General features: G+C 51.2%; 1 protein-coding gene across 1 annotated transcript in view; it reads right to left on the reverse strand.

Moving 5' to 3' along the window:
- Nucleotides 1-20,593, reverse strand: part of LOC122542690 (HHIP-like protein 1) — a 56,694-nt gene that overhangs the window by 26,231 nt on the left and 9,870 nt on the right. Inside the window, exons 4-6 of the mRNA XM_087983956.1 lie at nucleotides 16,363-16,691; nucleotides 11,569-11,695; nucleotides 8,983-9,128 (exon numbers count right to left, since the gene is read on the reverse strand). Of these exons, the coding sequence (XP_087840082.1) occupies nucleotides 8,983-9,128; nucleotides 11,569-11,695; nucleotides 16,363-16,691 (602 nt within the window). The remainder of the gene's footprint in view (nucleotides 1-8,982; nucleotides 9,129-11,568; nucleotides 11,696-16,362; nucleotides 16,692-20,593) is intronic.

A 20,593-nucleotide genomic window follows, 5' to 3' on the forward strand; every position in this document is an offset into this window, starting at 1 on the left:
ACACATACACCCCCCCACACACACTCACCCCCCACACACACTCACACCCTCCCCGCACTCACACTCCCCACACACTCACACCCCCACACACTCACACCCCCCACACACTCACACTCACCCCCCCAAACACACATAAACCCGCCACACACACACTCACAACCCCCACACACGCACACTCACCCACCACACACACTCACACTCACCCACAACACTCACTCACACTCACACCCACCCCTCACACACTCACACTCACCCCCACACCTACAACACACCCACACTCACACTCACCCCCCCCACACACACATACACCCCCCCCACACACACACACAAACCCCCCACACACACACAAACACCCCCCCACACACACACACACTCACACACGCCACACACACATACACCCCCCCACACACACATACACCCCCCCACACACACATACACCCCCACACACACGCCACACACACGTACATACCCCACACACACACTCACAAACACCCCCCCACACACCCCCCCAAACACACACACACTCTCCACACACACACACTCCCCACACACACACACACTCACACCCCCTACACACCCCCACACTCACACCCACCACACACTCACAACCCCCACACACTCACTCACACTCACCACCACACACACTCACACTCACCCCCACACACACACTCACACTCCCAAACACATATACACCCGCCACACACATACTCACAACCCCCACACACACACTCACAACCCCCACACACACACTCACCCACCACACACACTCACACTCACCCACAACACACACTCACACTCACACCCACCCCACACACACTCACACTCACCCCCACACCCACAACAGACCCACACGCACACCGCACACAGACATCCCCCCACACATACACTCAGACACCCCACACACACACTCCCCCAGACACAGGCACACCCCCACACACACCCCCACACACACTCAGACACCCCATACACACACACACACACTCCCCCACACACAGACACACCCCCACACCCCCCCACACACACACACACTCAGACACCCCACACACACACTTCCCACACGCAGACACCCCCCCACACACACACCCACATATACACACCCCACACACACACTCCCCCCCACACACACACACCCCCCACACATACCCACCCACAAACACACACACTCCCCCACACAGACACACCCACACCCCCCACACATACCCACCCACAAACACACACACTCCCCCACACAGACACACCCACACACACACACACTCCCCCCACACACACCCCCACACACACACACACACTCGCCCCACACACACCCCCCCACACACACACACTCCCCCCACACACACCCCCACACACACACCCACACACACCCCCACACACACACCCACACACACACCCACACACACACTCCCCCCCACACACACACACACCCCCACACACACACACCCACACACTCCCCCCCACACACACACACACACCCCCACACACACACACCCACACACACTTCCCCCCACACACACACACCCCCACACACATTCACACTCACCCCCACACGCACCCCCCACACTCACTCACACCCCCTTCACACACACACACAAATCCCACACACACACACCCACACCCACACACACCCACACCCACCCACACATACCCACACCCACACACACACACCCCCACACACACCCCTCCCACAAACACCCCCCCCACAAACACCCCCCCCACAAACACCCCCCCACAAACACCCCCCCACAAACACCCCCCCCACAAACACCCCCCCACAAACACCCCCCCACAAACACCCCCCCACAAACACCCCCCCACAAACACCCCCCCCACAAACACCCCCCCCCACAAACAGTCACTCACACCCCACACACACACCCCACAAACACACCCCACAAACACACAGTCACACCCCACACACACATTCACATGCAGAGACACACACACACAGTAACCCCCCCTCACTCACAGACACACCCCCCCCACCCCCCACACACTCACTCACACCCCCCCATACACACACCCCCCACACACACACACTCCAACACACACGCCCCACACACACCCCAAACACACACTCACACCCCACAAACACACACTCACACCCCATACACAAATTCACACGCACAGACACACACACACACTCACCCCCCCACACACACACACCACCCCGACACACTCACTCACACCACCCCACTAGGATTGAGCCCTTCACTATCACCTGATGAAGGAGCGTCGCTCCGAAAGCTAGTGTGCCTCCAATTAAACCTGTTGGACTATAACCTGGTGTTGTGTGATTTTTAACTTTGTACACTCCAGTCCAACACCGGCATCTCCAAATCATCACTCACCACACTCACACCCCACACACACACTCACCATACACACACACACCCCACACACACTCACCACACACACACACCCCACACACACTCACCATACACACACACACCCCACACACACTCACCATACACACACACACCCCACACACACACACACCCCACACACACACTCACCATACACACACACACACCCCACACACACACTCACCACACTCACACCCCACTCACACACTCACCATACACACACTCACCACACACACTCACACCCCACACACACACTCACCATACACACACTCACCACACACACTCACACCCCACACACACTCACCATACACACACTCACCACACACACTCACCACACACACTCACACCCCACACACACTCACCATACACACACACCCCACACACACTCACACCCCCCACACACACTCACCATACACACACACACCCCACACACACTCACCATACACACACACACCCCACATACACACACACCCCACACACACACTCACCATACACACACACACACCCCACACACACACTCACCACACTCACACCCCACTCACACACTCACCATACACACACTCACCACACACACTCACACCCCACACACACACTCACCATACACACACTCACCACACACACTCACACCCCACACACACTCACCATACACACACACACCCCACACACACTCACACCCCCCACACACACTCACCATACACACACACACCCCACACACACTCACCATACACACACACACACACCCCACATACACTCACACCCCACACACACACTCACCATACACACACACACACCCCACATACACTCACACCCCACACACACACTCACCATACACACACACACCCCACACACACTCACCATACACACACACACACCCCACATACACTCACACCCCACACACACACACCCCCACACTCACACCCCACACACACACACTCACCATACACACACACACACCCCACATACACTCACACCCCACACACACACTCACCATACACACACACACACCACATACACTCACACCCCACACACACACACACCCCACATACACTCACACCCCACACACACACTCACCATACACACACACACCCCACATACACTCACACCCCACACACACACTCACCATACACACACACACACCACATACACTCACACCCCACACACACACTCACCATACACACACACACACCACATACACTCACACCCCACACACACACTCACCATACACACTCACACCCCACATACACTCACACCCCACACACACAATCACCATACACACACACACCCCACATACACTCACACCCCACACACACACTCACCAAACACACACACACCCCACATACACTCACACCCCACACACACACTCACCATACACACACACACACACCACATACACTCACACCCCACACACACACTCACCATACACACACACACACCACATACACTCACACCCCACACACACACTCACCATACACACACACACCCCACATACACTCACACCCCACACACACACTCACCATACACACACACACTCACCATACACTCACACCCCACACACACACTCACCATACACACACACCCCCCACACTCACACCCCACACACACACACACACCCCACATACACTCACACCCCACACACACACTCACCATACACACACACACACCACATACACTCACACCCCACACACACACACACCCCACATACACTCACACCCCACACACACACTCACCATACACACACACACCCCACATGCACTCACACCCCACACACACACTCACCATACACACACACACACCACATACACTCACACCCCACACACACACTCACCATACACACACACACACCACATACACTCACACCCCACACACACACTCACCATACACACACACACCCCACATACACTCACACCCCACACACACACTCACCATACACACACACACACCCCACATACACTCACACCCCACACACACACACCCCCACACTCACACCCCACATACACTCACACCCCACACACACACTCACCATACACACACACACCCCACATACACTCACACCCCACACACACACTCACCATACACACACACACCCCACATACACTCACACCCCACACACACACTCACCATACACACACACACACCACATACACTCACACCCCACACACACACTCACCATACTCACACCCCACACACACACTCACCATACACACACACACCCCACATACACTCACACCCCACACACACACTCACCATACACACACACACCCCACATACACTCACACCCCACACACACACTCACCATACACACACACACCCCACATACACTCACACCCCACACACACACTCACCATACACACACACACCCCACATACACACACACCCCACACACACTCACCATACACACACACACCCCACATACACTCACACCCCACACACACACTCACCATACACACACACACCCCACATACACACACACCCCACACACACACTCACCAGACACACACACACCCCACATACACTCACACCCCACACACACACTCACCATACACACACACACCCCACATACACACACACCCCACACACACACTCACCATACACACACACCCCACATACACACACACCCCACACACACACTCACCATACACACACACACCCCACATACACACACACCCCACACACACACTCGCCATACAAACACACACCCCACACACACTCACACCCCACACACACACTCACCATACACACACACACCCCACACACACTCACCATACACACACACACACCCCACATACACTCACACCCCACACACACACTCACCATACACACACACCACATACACTCACACCCCACACACACACTCACCATACACACACACACCCCACATACACTCACACCCCACACACACACTCACCATACACACACACACCCCACACACACTCACCATACACACACACACACCCCACATACACTCACACCCCACACACACACTCACCATACACACACACACACACCCCACATACACTCACACCCCACACACACACTCACCATACACTCACACCCCACACACACACTCACCATACACACACACCCCCACACTCACACCCCACACACACACACTCACCATACACACACACACCCCACATACACTCACACCCCACACACACACTCACCATACACACACACACACCACATACACTCACACCCCACACACACACACACCCCACATACACTCACACCCCACACACACACTCACCATACACACACACACCCCACATACACTCACACCCCACACACACACTCACCATACACACACACACACCACATACACTCACACCCCACACACACACTCACCATACACACACACACACCACATACACTCACACCCCACACACACACTCACCATACACACACACACCCCACATACACTCACACCCCACACACACACTCACCATACACACACACCCCACATACACTCACACCCCACACACACACTCACCATACACACTCACACCCCACATACACTCACACCCCACACACACACTCACCATACACACACACACCCCACATACACTCACACCCCACACACACACTCACCAAACACACACACACCCCACATACACTCACACCCCACACACACACTCACCATACACACACACACACCACATACACTCACACCCCACACACACACTCACCATACACACACACACCCCACATACACTCACACCCACCATACACACACACACCCCACATACACTCACACCCCACACACACACTCACCATACACACACACACTCACCATACACTCACACCCCACACACACACTCACCATACACACACACCCCCCACACTCACACCCCACACACACACACTCACCATACACACACACACACCCCACATACACTCACACCCCACACACACACTCACCATACACACACACACACCACATACACTCACACCCCACACACACACACACCCCACATACACTCACACCCCACACACACACTCACCATACACACACACACCCCACATACACTCACACCCCACACACACACTCACCATACACACACACACACCACATACACTCACACCCCACACACACACTCACCATACACACACACACCCCACATACACTCACACCCCACACACACACTCACCAAACACACACACACCCCACATACACTCACACCCCACACACACACTCACCATACACACACACACACCACATACACTCACACCCCACACACACACTCACCATACACACACACACACCACATACACTCACACCCCACACACACACTCACCATACACACACACCCCACATACACTCACACCCCACACACACACTCACCATACACACACACACCCCACATACACTCACACCCCACACACACACTCACCATACACACACACACCCCACATACACACACACCCCACACACACTCACCATACACACACACACCCCACATACACTCACACCCCACACACACTCACCATACACACACACACCCCACATACACACACCCCACACACACACTCACCATACACACACACACCCCACATACACACACACCCCTCACACACACTCACCAGACACACACACACCCCACATACACTCACACCCCACACACACACTCACCATACACACACACACCCCACATACACACACACCCCACACACACACTCACCATACACACACACACCCCACATACACACACACCCCACACACACACTCACCATACACACACACCCCACATACACACACACCCCACACACACACTCGCCATACAAACACACACCCCACACACACTCACCATACACACACATACTACACACACACACACACACATACTCCACACACACACACACACACCCCACACTCCACACACACACACACACACACCCCACATATACACACACCCCACACACATACTCACCATACAAACACACACCCCCCACACACTCACCATACACACTCACCCCACACACACTCACCACATACACACACACACACACACTCACCACACACATACACACACACTCACCACACACATACACACACACTCACCACACACACACACACTCACCACACACATACACACACACACACCACACACACACACACACCACACACACACACACACCACACACACTGACCACACACACTCACATCACACACACACGCCACACACACACACTCACCACACACACTCACACACACTCACCAAACACACACACACACTCACCACACACACATACACACACACACACCACACACACACACACACACACACCACACACACACACACTGACCACACACACTCACATCACACACACACGCCACACACACACTCACCACACACACTCACACACCACACACACACACTCACCACACACACACACACTCACAGTCACCACACACACACACTCACAGTCACCACACACACATACTCACCACACACACACATACTGACCACACACACACATACTCACTCACTACAAACACACACCCCACACATACATACACACACACATACTTACTCCACACACACTGTCTCTCCACCCCACTTCCCCCGCCCCCACCCCACTTCCCAAACCCCTCTCCCTTTCTCTCTCTTTCTCCTTCTCTCTCGCCTGGAACTCAACTGAGGATATAGTTAAACCCAGCTGTGATGTCTCACACAGTCGACCAGTCTTTTGGTCTCCTTATCTGAGGATGTCTTGGTTACGGAAAAATTGCCACAGAGATTCACCAGACTGATTCCTGGGAGAGCAGGACTGCCCTAGCAAGACTTGGTCGGTTAGGGCATTGTTCATTGGAGTTTAGAAAAATGGGGGGAATCTCATTGAAACCTACAACATTCGAACAGGACTAGGGTAAACACAGGATGGATGTTCCTAATGGCTAAGGGGTCCAGACCCAGCGGGGTCACGGTCTAAGGATCAGGTTGAGCTACTTCAGCCTGAGAAGGAGAGAAGCATCTCCATCCAGAGATTGGGGGATCCTGTGGAATTCTCTGCCACAGAAAGCAGTTGAGCCCAAAACTTTGCGTGTTTTCTAAAAGGCATCAGCCATAGTTCTCAGGGGCAAAGGGATCAATGGGAACGGGGCAGAAAGGGACAGTGAACTGCGTTGGATGAACAGCCACAATCCTATAGAATTGGGGAAGAGTACCGAAGGGTCGAATAGCCTACTACTATTCTATATTTGATGTTCTTGTGTATATTGAAGAAAGAGATTGAAAAATATTTAGACAGCAAAGACATGAAGGAGTACGGAGAGAAGGCAGGAATATGGCATTGAGATAGAGAATCAGCCACAGTTGTGTTGAATGCCAGAGCAGCCTGGAATGTTCCGATTTTCTGTGTTTCTACGTAGAGAGAGAGAGAGAGATTGAAAACTATTTAGAAGGTAAAAGGGTCAAGGGGTGTGGAGAGGAAGTGGGATTATGGCATTAATGAGCCCAGTGCCCTACGCTCCCTCCCATTTTCTGTGCTGACCAATGAAGAACAGGCAGTGGACGGGAGGTGGGGACACTGAAGTTCTCTGGAGCTCTGAGTCAGAAAGGGAGACCGAAATGAAACCCGTCTTGCGTTAAGCTGGAAGGCGTCGGAGGGTGACGAAGGTTACCTGCCTCGTCCTCAGCAAAGGAGATGATGTACTGGTAGTAGTTATTGATGAGTTTGGGAAAATTACACACTTCCCCGCGGCCCATGCAGATCTCCTGGTAACTCCAGCGGCCAGAGCGCGACTCCTCTTTCAGAGACATGAGGCGCCTGTAAGACAACGTCAAACATGGAGACGGGATCCTGACTAAGAGACGGAGGACGCTGAAAGCACTGAGCGGATGACAGGAGGGAGTGGGAGATTCGAGGAGTGAGGGAGTGGAAATCCGACTGAGAATTATATGCATACGCTGAAGAGCCAAGGTCTTTTCCCCAGGGTAGGGGAGTCCAAAACTAGAGGGCATAGGTTTAAGGTGAGAGAGGAACAATTTAAAAGGGGCCTAAGTGGCATCTTTTTCACGCAGAGGGTGGTGCATGTATGGAATGAGGAAGTGGTGGAGGCTGGTACAATTACAGCATTTAAAAGGCATCTGGATGGGTATATGAATAGGAAGGGTTTGGAGGGATATGGGCCGGGTGCTGGCAAATGGGACTAAATTAACTCAGAATAACTGGTCGGCATGGACAGGTTGGACTGAAGGGTCTGTTTCTGTGCTGTACATCTCTATGACTCTATCTCTGAGCAGCCTGTGACTCAGTGGTTAGCACTGCTGCCTCCCAGGGACCCAGGTTTGATTCCTCCCTTGGGTGACTGTCTGTGTGGGAGTTTGTCTGTGTGGGTTTGCTCTGGTTTCCTCCCACAGTCCAATGATGTGACTGTTAGGGTGGATTGGCCATGGGAAATTGCCCCATAGTGTCCAGGGTAGGTGGGTTTGCCACAGGGTCAGAGAATGGGGGGATGGGCCTGGGTGGGATGCTCTTTGGAGGGCTGGTGTGGACTTGTTGGGCTGAATGGCCTGTTTCCACACTATAGGGATTCCATGGATTTGAAAATATCTCTAACAACAAGCAGGAAATTTTGTAACTTTATGGTTTAGGGGACCCATGTTCCTTTCATAGATGTCCCACCTCTTGTAGCTTAGTGTCAACTTCAGTGTGATAACTATCCCTCAGAGTTATGGCGTTATGTCAATGCAAGTGACTTTGCTTGTTGCAAACAATCATGCAAGGACTTAAAACAAAACTATTTGGACGATAAAGACTATTTACAGATCATGAGAGGTATGTGGACATATGTGACTTGTAGGATTAATGCAGAAGGCTGGGGAGACCAGGTCATCTAAGACAGGGATGTGTCTGGGTGGGTTTCCTCCGGGTGCTCCGGTTTCCTCCCACAATCCAAAGATGTGCAGGTCAGGGCGGATTGGCCGTGCTAAATTGCCAGTGGTGTTCAGGGATGTGTAGGTTAGTTGCATTAATCGGGGTAAATATAGAGTAATAGGGGAATGGGTCTGGGTGGGTTACTCTTCGGAGGGTCGGTGTGGACTAGTTGGGCTGAAGGGCCTGTTTCCACACTGTAGAGTCTCTACGATGGGTAAGGGGATTGAGGGTTATGGGGAGAAGGCAGGACAATGGGATTGAGAAACACATCAGGCGAAAGTGAGGATTGCAGATGCTGGAGATTAGGATCGAGAGGGTGGTGCTGGAAAAACACAGCCGGTCAGGCAGCATCCGAGGAGCAGGAGAATCAGGGGGTGGAGAGATTATTGGGAGGGGGGTGAGGCTAGAGGGAAGGTAGCTGAGATTGCGATAGCTGGATGGAGATGGGGATGAAGTTGATAGGTCAGAGAGGACGGTGCAGTGGATAGGTGGGAAGGGAGATTGACAGGTAGAACTTGTCATGAGGACAGGGCTGAGCTGGAAGGTGGGAGCTGGGGTAAAGTGGGGGGAGGGGAAATGAGGAAACCGGTGAAGTCCACATTAATGCCCTGGACAAACGGTGGAGCAAATGCAATGGGCCCTGAGCTGGAAAAGCACAGCAGTTCAGGCAGCATCCGAGGAGCAGGAAAATCAATGTTTCGGGCAAAAGCCCTTCATCAGGAATGAGGCAGGGAGCCTCCAGGGTGGAGAGATAAATGGGAGGGTGGTGGGCCTGGGGAGAAGGTACAAAGAGTACAATAGGTGAGTGGGGGTGGGGATGAAGGTGATAGGTCAGAGAGGAGGGTGGAGTGGATAGATGGAAAGGAAGATAGGCAGGTAGGACAGGTTATAAGGGCGGTGCTGAGCTGGAAGGTTGGAGCTGGGGTGAGGTGGGGGGAAGGGGAAATGAGGAAACTGGTGAAGTCCACATTGATGCCCTGGGGTTGAAGTGTTCCGAGGTGGAAGATGAGGCGTTCTTCCTCCAGGCGTCGGGTGGTGAGGGAGCGGCGGGTGGGACCTGCTGTGCTTTCCCAGCACCACTTTAATCTAAACTCTGGTTTCCAACATCTGCAGTCCTCACTTCTGCCAATGGGCCAAATGGCCTAATTCTGCTCCTATGCTCTATGGTCTGACGCAGCGTTCCGTCTGGAGGGGTCATGGAATCACACGTCATATCGTGTGTTAAGTGGCAGTTATTGACGGACAGTATTTTTAAAACGGGTCACCCTGAAAGAGACTGGCACCTCACGACAGGTTTGTTACCTCAGAGGTTGTCCTGTTGAGAACCTACCCGCTCATGAAATCTCCGAAGATGTAGAGTCCGTTCAGATTGGGCATCTCGCAGCCTCTGTAGACATAGCCGCCAATTACTGACCGGCCCAATCTGTGGGGATACGCGAAGATTGGCAGGACGTCATCTGCAACACAGCCAAGGGAGAATGGTCAAGACAGCAATATCCAGTCCCTCCATATTTTAAGAAGGATTTACTTGAGGAGAGGTAGACCAAAGATTTACTCGGTTGGTCCCTGAGCTGACAGGATTGTCTGTATGATGTGAGGCTGAGGAGTCTTTATTTCGGAGAATGAGAGGGAGATTCTAAAAGGAGCTTGGCACACCAGACCTTGTGAGATTGTTTCCCCTGGAGTCTGAACCCCAGAGGTGGGGGTGGGTTACAGTCTCAGGATCAAGGGACGATCATTTAGGATTGCAATGGAGGGACCTCCCTTCAGAATTCTCTGACCCAGATGACCGGGGAGATCCCAGCCCACTGAAGATGCAGGTGATTCAGGCAGACAGGTCCTAGGCCTCAGGGAGGCATGTGAAAGGGATATGGGGAGAAGGCAGAAACCACGTGCTTTTCCATTCCTTCACCAGAGCTGGGTGTCACTGGTGAGGCCAACGTTTATTGCCCATCACCCAAGATGGTATTGCATGGTGGAACAGGTTCAAGGGGCAGAATGGCCTACTCCTGCCTACACAGGCCCAAGCCTAAACGGATTTGTCAATCCATCCATCCTACCATGTAGAACATTACAGAGCAGTACAGGCCCTTCAGCCCTCTATATTGCACCACCCTGTGAAACCAATCTGAAGCCCATCTAACCTACACTCTTCCATTTTCCAAGTCTATCCGAAAGTCTAGTGTTCCTGTGAAACCTTCCGTAAGCCGAATTCGTGTAAAGCAAAGAAGCGCTAATTTATGTGGGAAAATTTTCACCTTTCTTCATAAAAGCAAAAATCCTCTTCAGATTTCTTTTGGTTACCAAAAACAGGTACAAATGTAGGTCTTTCGTAAAAATGAAGTGGCGTAAAGTGAACTTTTGAAAAGTAGGCCAGTCCAGTCACATGACCACTGCACAACTGACATATTCATGTCTCTTCAGAACCTCATCCAATGAGCCTTGGACCCCATTGGAACTCAACACCCTTATCCCACCAAGAGTCTCAGCTCTCTCTCTCTTCACAGATGTTGTTTAACCCCCTGAGTGTCCCCCAGAATTGTCTTTATTTTTAGTCCCAATATGGTGGCTCAGTGGTTAGCACTGCTGCCTCACAGCGCCAGGGTCCCAGGTTCGATTCCTGCCTTGGACGACTGTCTGTGTGGAGTTTGCACATTCTCCCAGTGTCTGTGTGAGTTTGCTCCCACAGTCAAAAGATATGCAGGTCAGGGTGAATTGGCGATGCTAAATTGCCCATAGTGTTAGGTGCATTAGTCAGAGCGAAATGGGTCTGGGTGGGTTACTCTTCGGAGGGTCGGTGTGGACTTGTTGGGACGAAGGGCCTGTTTCCACACCGTAGGGAATCTAATCTAATGTTGAATGTCAAGATGGTGGTCAGGAAAGACACAAAGCAAAGAAAGTGAGGTGCAGGATACTTGACATTGGTTTTCCGCATTTGCTTAGCTCCCCTGAGTCTCAAAGATTGTGGGGTTCCTGGAGAATGGTTACAGGGCGGGGGGGGCAAAGTCTCGTAGGTTGGTGCCATAGTGACTGGTTGTCTGTCCTGGGTACCACCAATTGTGAGACTCACAAGAGTAGGCCATTCAGCCCCAAACCCCGGCTCTGCCATTTGATAAGATTTGGTCGTGATCTCAACTCCACTGAGCATATACTCACTAAAGGTTGTTGCTCGGTAAAAACAATGACTGCGGATGCTGGAAATCAGATTCTGGATTAGTGGTACTGGAAGAGCACAGCAGTTCAGGCAGCATCCAAGGGAGCTTCGAAATCGACGTTTCGGGCAAAAGCCCTTCATCAGGAAAGGGTTGTTTCTGTCAAGGGAGTGGACTACCCACGATCAACAATTGAGACGTGACCCTAGTACAGGCGACCTGAGAGATGGGGTTTGATAGGACAGAGGTAGAGAGGATGCCTCCATTTGTGCGCAGAGGTCAGGAGATCTTGCGACCATAACATGTAGATGCAGAAACAGGCCATTCAGCCCATTGAGTCTGCCCTGCCATTCAACGAGATCATGGCTGACCTAATCATGCTCGATTCCACTTTCCTGCCTTTTCCCCATGACGCTCGCTTCCCATTCGGATTATTTATTAACAGCCCTAATTATCAATGGTCACTGATAAATGGGAAGGCAGTGGTGTAGTGGTCATGTGACTGGACTGGCCTCGTACACTTTTCGAAAGTTTGCTTTACGCCACTTCACTGTTACGAAAGACCTACGCTAGTACCCGCTTTCACTAGCCGAAACAAATCCAAAGGGGATTTTCCCTTTTCCAAAAAAAGGAGAAATTTTTCCCATGTAAATTAATGGTTCTTCACTTTACACCATTTCGGATTACGGAAGCTTTCACAGGAACTCTCTACTTTCGGATACCTGTAAGCCTGAGCTGAGATTTGAATTCACTGAAAATTTGGAATAATATTTAATCTAATGGTGACCAAAGCCAATTGTCGGAAAAGTCTACTAATATCCTTCAGGGAAGGGAACCTGCCATCCTTACCCAGTCTGGCCTACACGTGACTCCAGACTCACAGCCCTCTGATCAATTAGGTAAATGTTGGCCTATTCCTAGATCCCGTGAACAAATAATTTTAAAAAGGCCAATGGAAGCTTCAGGAAAATATACTTTCCCAGGGAGCACTGACCACTGCACAAGGAGGGGTTGCCTGAAGGAGTGCTGCTGCATTTAAGGGGCAGCTAGACACATGCACAAGGAACACAACAAGAGGATAGTGTCCCTGCCTCTAGGTCAGAAGCACGAAGTTCAAGTCTCATTCCATGTCCTTCCTTGCCAGAGGGACTGAGTTTAAAAGCAGGGAGGTTAGGCTGCAGCTGTACAGGGTGTTGGTGAGGCCACACCTGGAGTACTGTGTGCAGTTTTGGTCTCCTTACTTAAGAAAGGATGTACTGGCCTTGGAGGGGGTGCAGAGGAGGGTCATTAGGCTGGTTCCGAAATTGAGGGGATTGGCTTTTGAGGAGAGACTGAATAGACTGGGATAATATTCATTGCAATTTAAAAGAATGGGGGGGGGGGATCTTATAGAAACATATTAAATTATGAAGGGAATAGATAAAGTAGACATAGAGAGGATGTTTCCACTGGCGAGTGAAACTAGAACTAGGGGGCATAGTATCTGTGCGCATGAGTGAGTGCGTGAATGAATGTGTGAGTATGTGTGTGCATGAGGGAGTGTGTCAATGTGTTTTCCATGGATGGGTGCATGTGAATGAGTGATTGCATATAACTGTCTGTGTATCCATGTGCATGAATATGACAGTGAGAGTGTGTGTGAGAGAGTGTGTGTGAGTGTGTGTATGTGTGTGTCTGTGTGTGAGAGTGTGTGTGTCTGTGTGTGAGAGTGAGTGTCTGAGTGTGTGTGTCTGTGTGAGTGTCTGTGTGTGAGTGTCTGTGTGTGAGGGTGTGTGTGTGAGGGTGTGTGTGTGAGGGTGTGTGTGTGTGTGAGAGTGTGAGCATGAGTGTGTGTGTGAGGGTGTGTGTGTGTCTGTGTGTGTGAGCGTATGAGTGTGAGTGTGTCTGTGTGTGTGTGATGGTCGGGGTGTGTGTGTGAGTGTGTCTGAGAGAGTGAGGGTGTGTGTATGAGAGTGTGAGTGTGTGTGTCTGTGAGTGTGAGTGTGAGGGTGTGTGTGAGGGTCTGTGTGAGGGAGTGTGTGAGGGTGTGTCTGTGTGTGAGTGTGTGAGTGTGAGTGTGGGTGTGTGTGTGTGTGTGAGGGTGTGTGTGTGAGGGTGTGTGTGTGAGGGTGTGTGTGAGAGAGTGTGAGTGTGAGTGTGTCTATGTGTGTGTGAGTGTGTGAGTGTGTGAGTGTGGATGGGTGTGTGTGCGTGTGTGTGTGAGTGTGTGAGAGGGTGTGTCTGTGTGTGTGTGAGTGTGAGTGTGTGAGTGTGAGTGTGGATGGGTGTGTGTGCGTGAGTGAGTGTGAGTGTGAGTGTGTGAGTGTGAGTGTGTCTGTGTGAGTGTGTCTGTGTGAGTGTGAGTTTGTCTGTGTGAGTGTCATTGTGAGTGTGCGAGTGTGATTGTGAGTGTGTGTGTGAGTGTGTCTGTATCTGTGAGTGTGTGTGTGAGTGAGTGTGAGAGTGTGTGTGAGAGTGTGAGTGTGTGTGTGAGTGTGTGTGAGTGTGAGAGTGTGTGTGTGTCTGTGTCAGTGTGCCTGTGTGTCTGTGTGAGTGTGTGTGTCTGTGTCTGTGAGTGTGTGTGTGAGTGAGTGTGAGAGTGTGTGTGAGAGTGTGTGTGAGAGTGTGTGTGAGAGTGTGTGTGTGAGTGTGAGTGTGTGTGTGAGTGTCAGTGTGCCTGTGTGCCTGTGTGAGTGTGTGTGTGAGAGTGTGTGTGAGTGTGCGTGTGTGTGTGTGTGTCTGTGTGAGTGTGTGTGTGTGTGTGTGAGTGAGTGTGTGAGTGTGAGTGAGTGTGAGTGTGTGTGAGTGTGAGTGCGTGTGTGTGAGTGAGTGTGTGAGTGTGAGTGAGTGTGAGTGTGAGTGAGTGTGAGTGTGTGTGAGTGAGTGTGAGTGTGTGAGTGTGAGTGTGTGAGTGTGTGAGGTCTGCGGTACGGCTGATTGGTTGCCTGGCTCTGGTCCCAGCTGACCCTGACAGGTTCAGGAATGGCACTGACTGAGAGACGAGTTGATGCACAGCTTCTTGTCGTAGCAGGAGAAACCCTCCTTCGCCCTCCAGCCGTAGTTGGCCCCTCTCTGGATGATGTCCACCTCCTCGAATTTGTTCTGGCCAACGTCGCCACAGAACAGGCGCCCCCTCCCTGCTCCGGTTTCTGAGTCGCCCCGGTCCACTGAGCACCTCCACATGTTCCTTACTCCATAGGCGTAGACCTCAGGGTGCGCGGACCTCTCCCTCACAAACGGATTGTCCACCGGGATCCGGTACGGGGGTCCATCATCGTTGTGGTTCACATCGATACGCAGCACCTTCCCCAACAGGGATGATCTGGGGTTAGAGAGGGGATGGGGAAGGGGGGAAACGGGGATACATGGAGGGGGTGGGGAGATAGGGGTGGGGAGAGGGGAAAGGAAGATACAAGGGCAGTGGGGAAAAAGCGATGAGCAGAAACACATCAGGACACCAACTGGTTTGAATCATCCAAGTTTTGGTCGACATCGTCTGACTGAGAGAAGATGGTCTTGGGGGTAGCATACTCCTTGGGATTCTGGGTTTACACAGACCAAGGGACCCAGGGGAGAGAGAGAGAGAGAGAGAGGGAGAGAAGGGGGGGGGGAGAGAGAGAGAGAGAGGGAGAGAGAGAGAGAGAGAGGGGGGGAGAGAGAGAGAGGGGGGGGAGAGAGAGAGAGAGGGAGAGAGAGGGAGAGAGAGAAAGAGAGAAAGAGAGAGAGACACACAAGAGTGCATCCGCGTGTGTACTAGTGAGTGTGAATGCACGTGAGTGTGATTGTGACACTGTGTAACGGTATCAGTGTGCGTACACGTGCGAGTCTGTAAATGAATGTGTGTATGAATGTGACTCTGTGTAAGAGTGTGTGCAAGTGAATGTGAGTGTGTGTACGTGAATGTGAGTGTGTGTAAATGAAAGTGTGTGTTTGTGTGAAGGTAAGCGTATAAGAGTGTATCTGTGTGTGTGCAAGTGAGTGTGTGAATGAGACTGTAAGAGAATGGGTGTGTATGTGTAAGTGAGTCTGTGAATGAGTGTGTGAATGTGACTGTGTAAGAGTGTGAGTGTGTGTGTGAATGAGTGAGTGTGTGAATCTGACTCTGTGCAATAGTATGAGTGTGTATGTAATGCATGTGTGTGTATGAGGGGATGGTTGCTGCATTGATCTATACAGGTGGTTGGAAGTATTGAAAGAGTGGTTAAGAAAAGACAGAGAGCGTCAAGTAAACAGCAGGGGAGTGACCCAGAACCTTTATTAAGGTTAGGCCCCTAACCGCAGTAATCCTGGGCACTGCACTTCAGGGAGACTGTGAGGCTCCTCAAGACAGGACAGAGGGAGATTTACCCAAACGGTTCCTGGGCTGAGGGATTTTAGTGGCAAGGTCAAAGGTCAGAGAAGCTGGGGTCAGTCTCCTCAGAGATTGAGAGCTGTTGATCGAGGTGGCCATGGTAATGACAGGTTAAAATAGGTTAGGCAAACATAAACTGTTCAAATAATCGCAAAACACAGCACACACTGGAAATCTGAGACAAACACAGAGAACGCTGGAGAAACTCAGCAAGTCTGTGCAGACAGGGGGAAAAGCAGAGTTAACATTTCAAGTCCAGTCTGACTCCTTTTAAGAACTGAACTGAAATCTGAAAAGAATCTAAAAATAAAACCTGAACAAGCAATCTCCACAAGAAAGCTCTCTTAAAAGCACTATCCATCTATAAAGGTAGTGAGCACATTTAGTAAGGACTCTTGACACAGGAAATGACTGAGAAGATATTTCAGACAGAGGAAGACGATGGGAGAAGATACAGAAAGTTCAGGAGGATCCATTCTGTGTGAACTTTGAGAGACTAAGTTTAATTTATTGTAATATTAATTGGATTTCTAAGTGGGACCTGTGTTATTGAAACAACATCTTATCAGATTCTTGTTTTATTCAGGAATAGAGAGAAATTGCTCAGTGTGGTTCTGTTAATTTGTTCATTATTGGAACTGGATAAATAAATTGTTACTTGTTACTTATAAAGTGAGCATCAGGACTTCTACCTCATTTAACCTCTCCTTTATAATAAATTGGGGGTAAGAGGTAGGCTATACCCCTTTGAGAGTGTGGTGCTGGAAAAGCACAGGAGGTCAGGCAGCATCCATGGAGCAGGAGAGTCGATGTTTCGGGCATAAACTCTTCATCAGGAATGATGTTTAATGGGGACAGTGTAGAGCGAGCTTTACTCTGTATCTAACCCCGTGCTGTCCTTGTCCTGGGAGTGTTTAATGGGGGCAGTGTAGAGGAAGCTTTACTCTGTATCTAACCCCATGCTCTCCCTGTCCTGGGAGTGTTTGATGGGGGCAGTGTAGAGGGAGCTTTACTCTGTATCTAACCCCGTGCTCTCCCTGTACTGGGAGTGTTTGATGGGGGCAGTGTAGAGGGAGCTTTACTATGTATTTAACCCCGTGCTCTCCCTGTTCTGGGAGTGTTTGATGGGGGACAGTGTAGAGGGAGCTTTATTCTGTACTTAACCCCATGCTGTCCCTGTCCTATCCTCTACACGACAGTGTAGAGGAAGCTTTACACAGAATCTAACCCTGTAGCGTTTCTTGGTTGAAAAGTGTGGTACTGGAAAAGCACAGTCGGTCAGGCAGCACCCGAGGAGCAGGAGAATTGATTTATCGGGCATAAGTCCTTCATCAGGAAGGGTTTCTGTCCCGGGAGCGTGGAATGGAAGGAGATGGACAATAATTTGATCTGTGTCGTATTTAAAAATGATGGAACCCATGAGAAAGACGCAGGGAACATGTGGAACGTTTGAAAAAAAGCCCTGGTATATTTGGGACATGAACGTCAGGAGAATGCAAATAAAGAATAATTCAAGCTCTTTCACGGTGGGCAATCTCAATGAATAGTGGGTATGTGTTGGCCCTGGCACCATTTTCCAGTGGCACTTCGCCCAGTTTTCTGGCACCGCAGTACGGGAAACTGAAAGTGTCTAGGACATTGAGGGCCTCGTACTTGATCAACAATACAGGCCGTGCCAACTACAAGTTCCTGGGCAGACACAGAGCAAGCCTCTTGCCATTTCTTGTGGCTGTTAGGCCCAAACTAAGATAAATGTGTGAAGCAAATTAAACGGAAAGGAGCTAGAGGTTCTGCCAACAAAGCATGCCAACATGTCGTCATCAGATGCAGAAGAGAAATGCTGGGGGGGGTGAAAGGGGCGGGGGGAAGGGGTTGTATGTGGGTAGAGGGGTGTTGTTCTTTGTAAAAACGAATGAAGCCAGACATGATGATGAACGGTTTTCCTGGAGCCTGGGGCCTTTTCCAAACCAACTAGGCCTCATTGCCATGGCAACTGATAGGCCCTGGAGGTATGATGGATTGGGTTGGTGGGGGGGGGGGGAGGTGTCAGATTTATCGTGGCCTTTCTTCCACCTGCACCCAGAGACAGCCTCCCAAGAGGTTTCAGACTGTGAGTCAGTGAGGAAAGGAACAATTTATTTATCTTTCCACCATGCCGCAGAGTGTTTGCCAAGTACCTCACACAGCGGCCAGCTGAGAGACATTCCATTTGCAACCTGCAGCCTGACCCCTTCCATCAGCAGAGGCAGAATCTCTCTTCACCCTGGCCCTCACCTCCACCTCTGCCGCCACTTTAACACACTGGGAAAATCACTTGGAAATCTTTTAAAGGAGGTTTCAGCATCAAGGTGGGAAGTTTGGATAATTCCTTCCTTATTGGGAACTTAACCTAGAAACAGGAGGAGGCCATTCAACCCCATACACCCACCTATATCTACTCAGGCAGGTTCACCAGCCTTAAAAATATCAATCACAGCTTGGAATCAATCTCTGCTTGAGCAGTTTTCGAGAGAAAACTCCTGCCTCCCAGCTCCAGGCTTAGCCATGGGAAATGCAGAGTTACAGGAATGTGGGTGGGTCTGGGTGGGGTGCTCTTTGGAGGGTGGGTGTGGACTCGATGGGCCGATCTGCCTGCTTCCACACTGTAGGGGTTCCATGATTTACTGGGTGACCAAAGCAACGTTGGGGTTAAATGGAAATATTTGAGGAGAAAGTGAGGGTCCCCCTTCCACCTCACTCAGTTCCAATCTAATCCCTAACAACAATTGCGGATGCTGGAAATCAGAAACAGAAATTGCTGGAAAAGCTCAGCAGGTCTGACAGCATCCGTGGAGAATAATCAGAGATCACGTTTCGGGTCAAGTGACCCTGCC

The sequence above is a fragment of the Chiloscyllium plagiosum genome, unplaced genomic scaffold (assembly GCF_037043375.1).
Source record: "Chiloscyllium plagiosum isolate Xiang-an unplaced genomic scaffold, Cpla_swu_hap1 HiC_scaffold_47, whole genome shotgun sequence".
Taxonomy (NCBI): Eukaryota; Metazoa; Chordata; class Chondrichthyes; order Orectolobiformes; family Hemiscylliidae; genus Chiloscyllium; species Chiloscyllium plagiosum.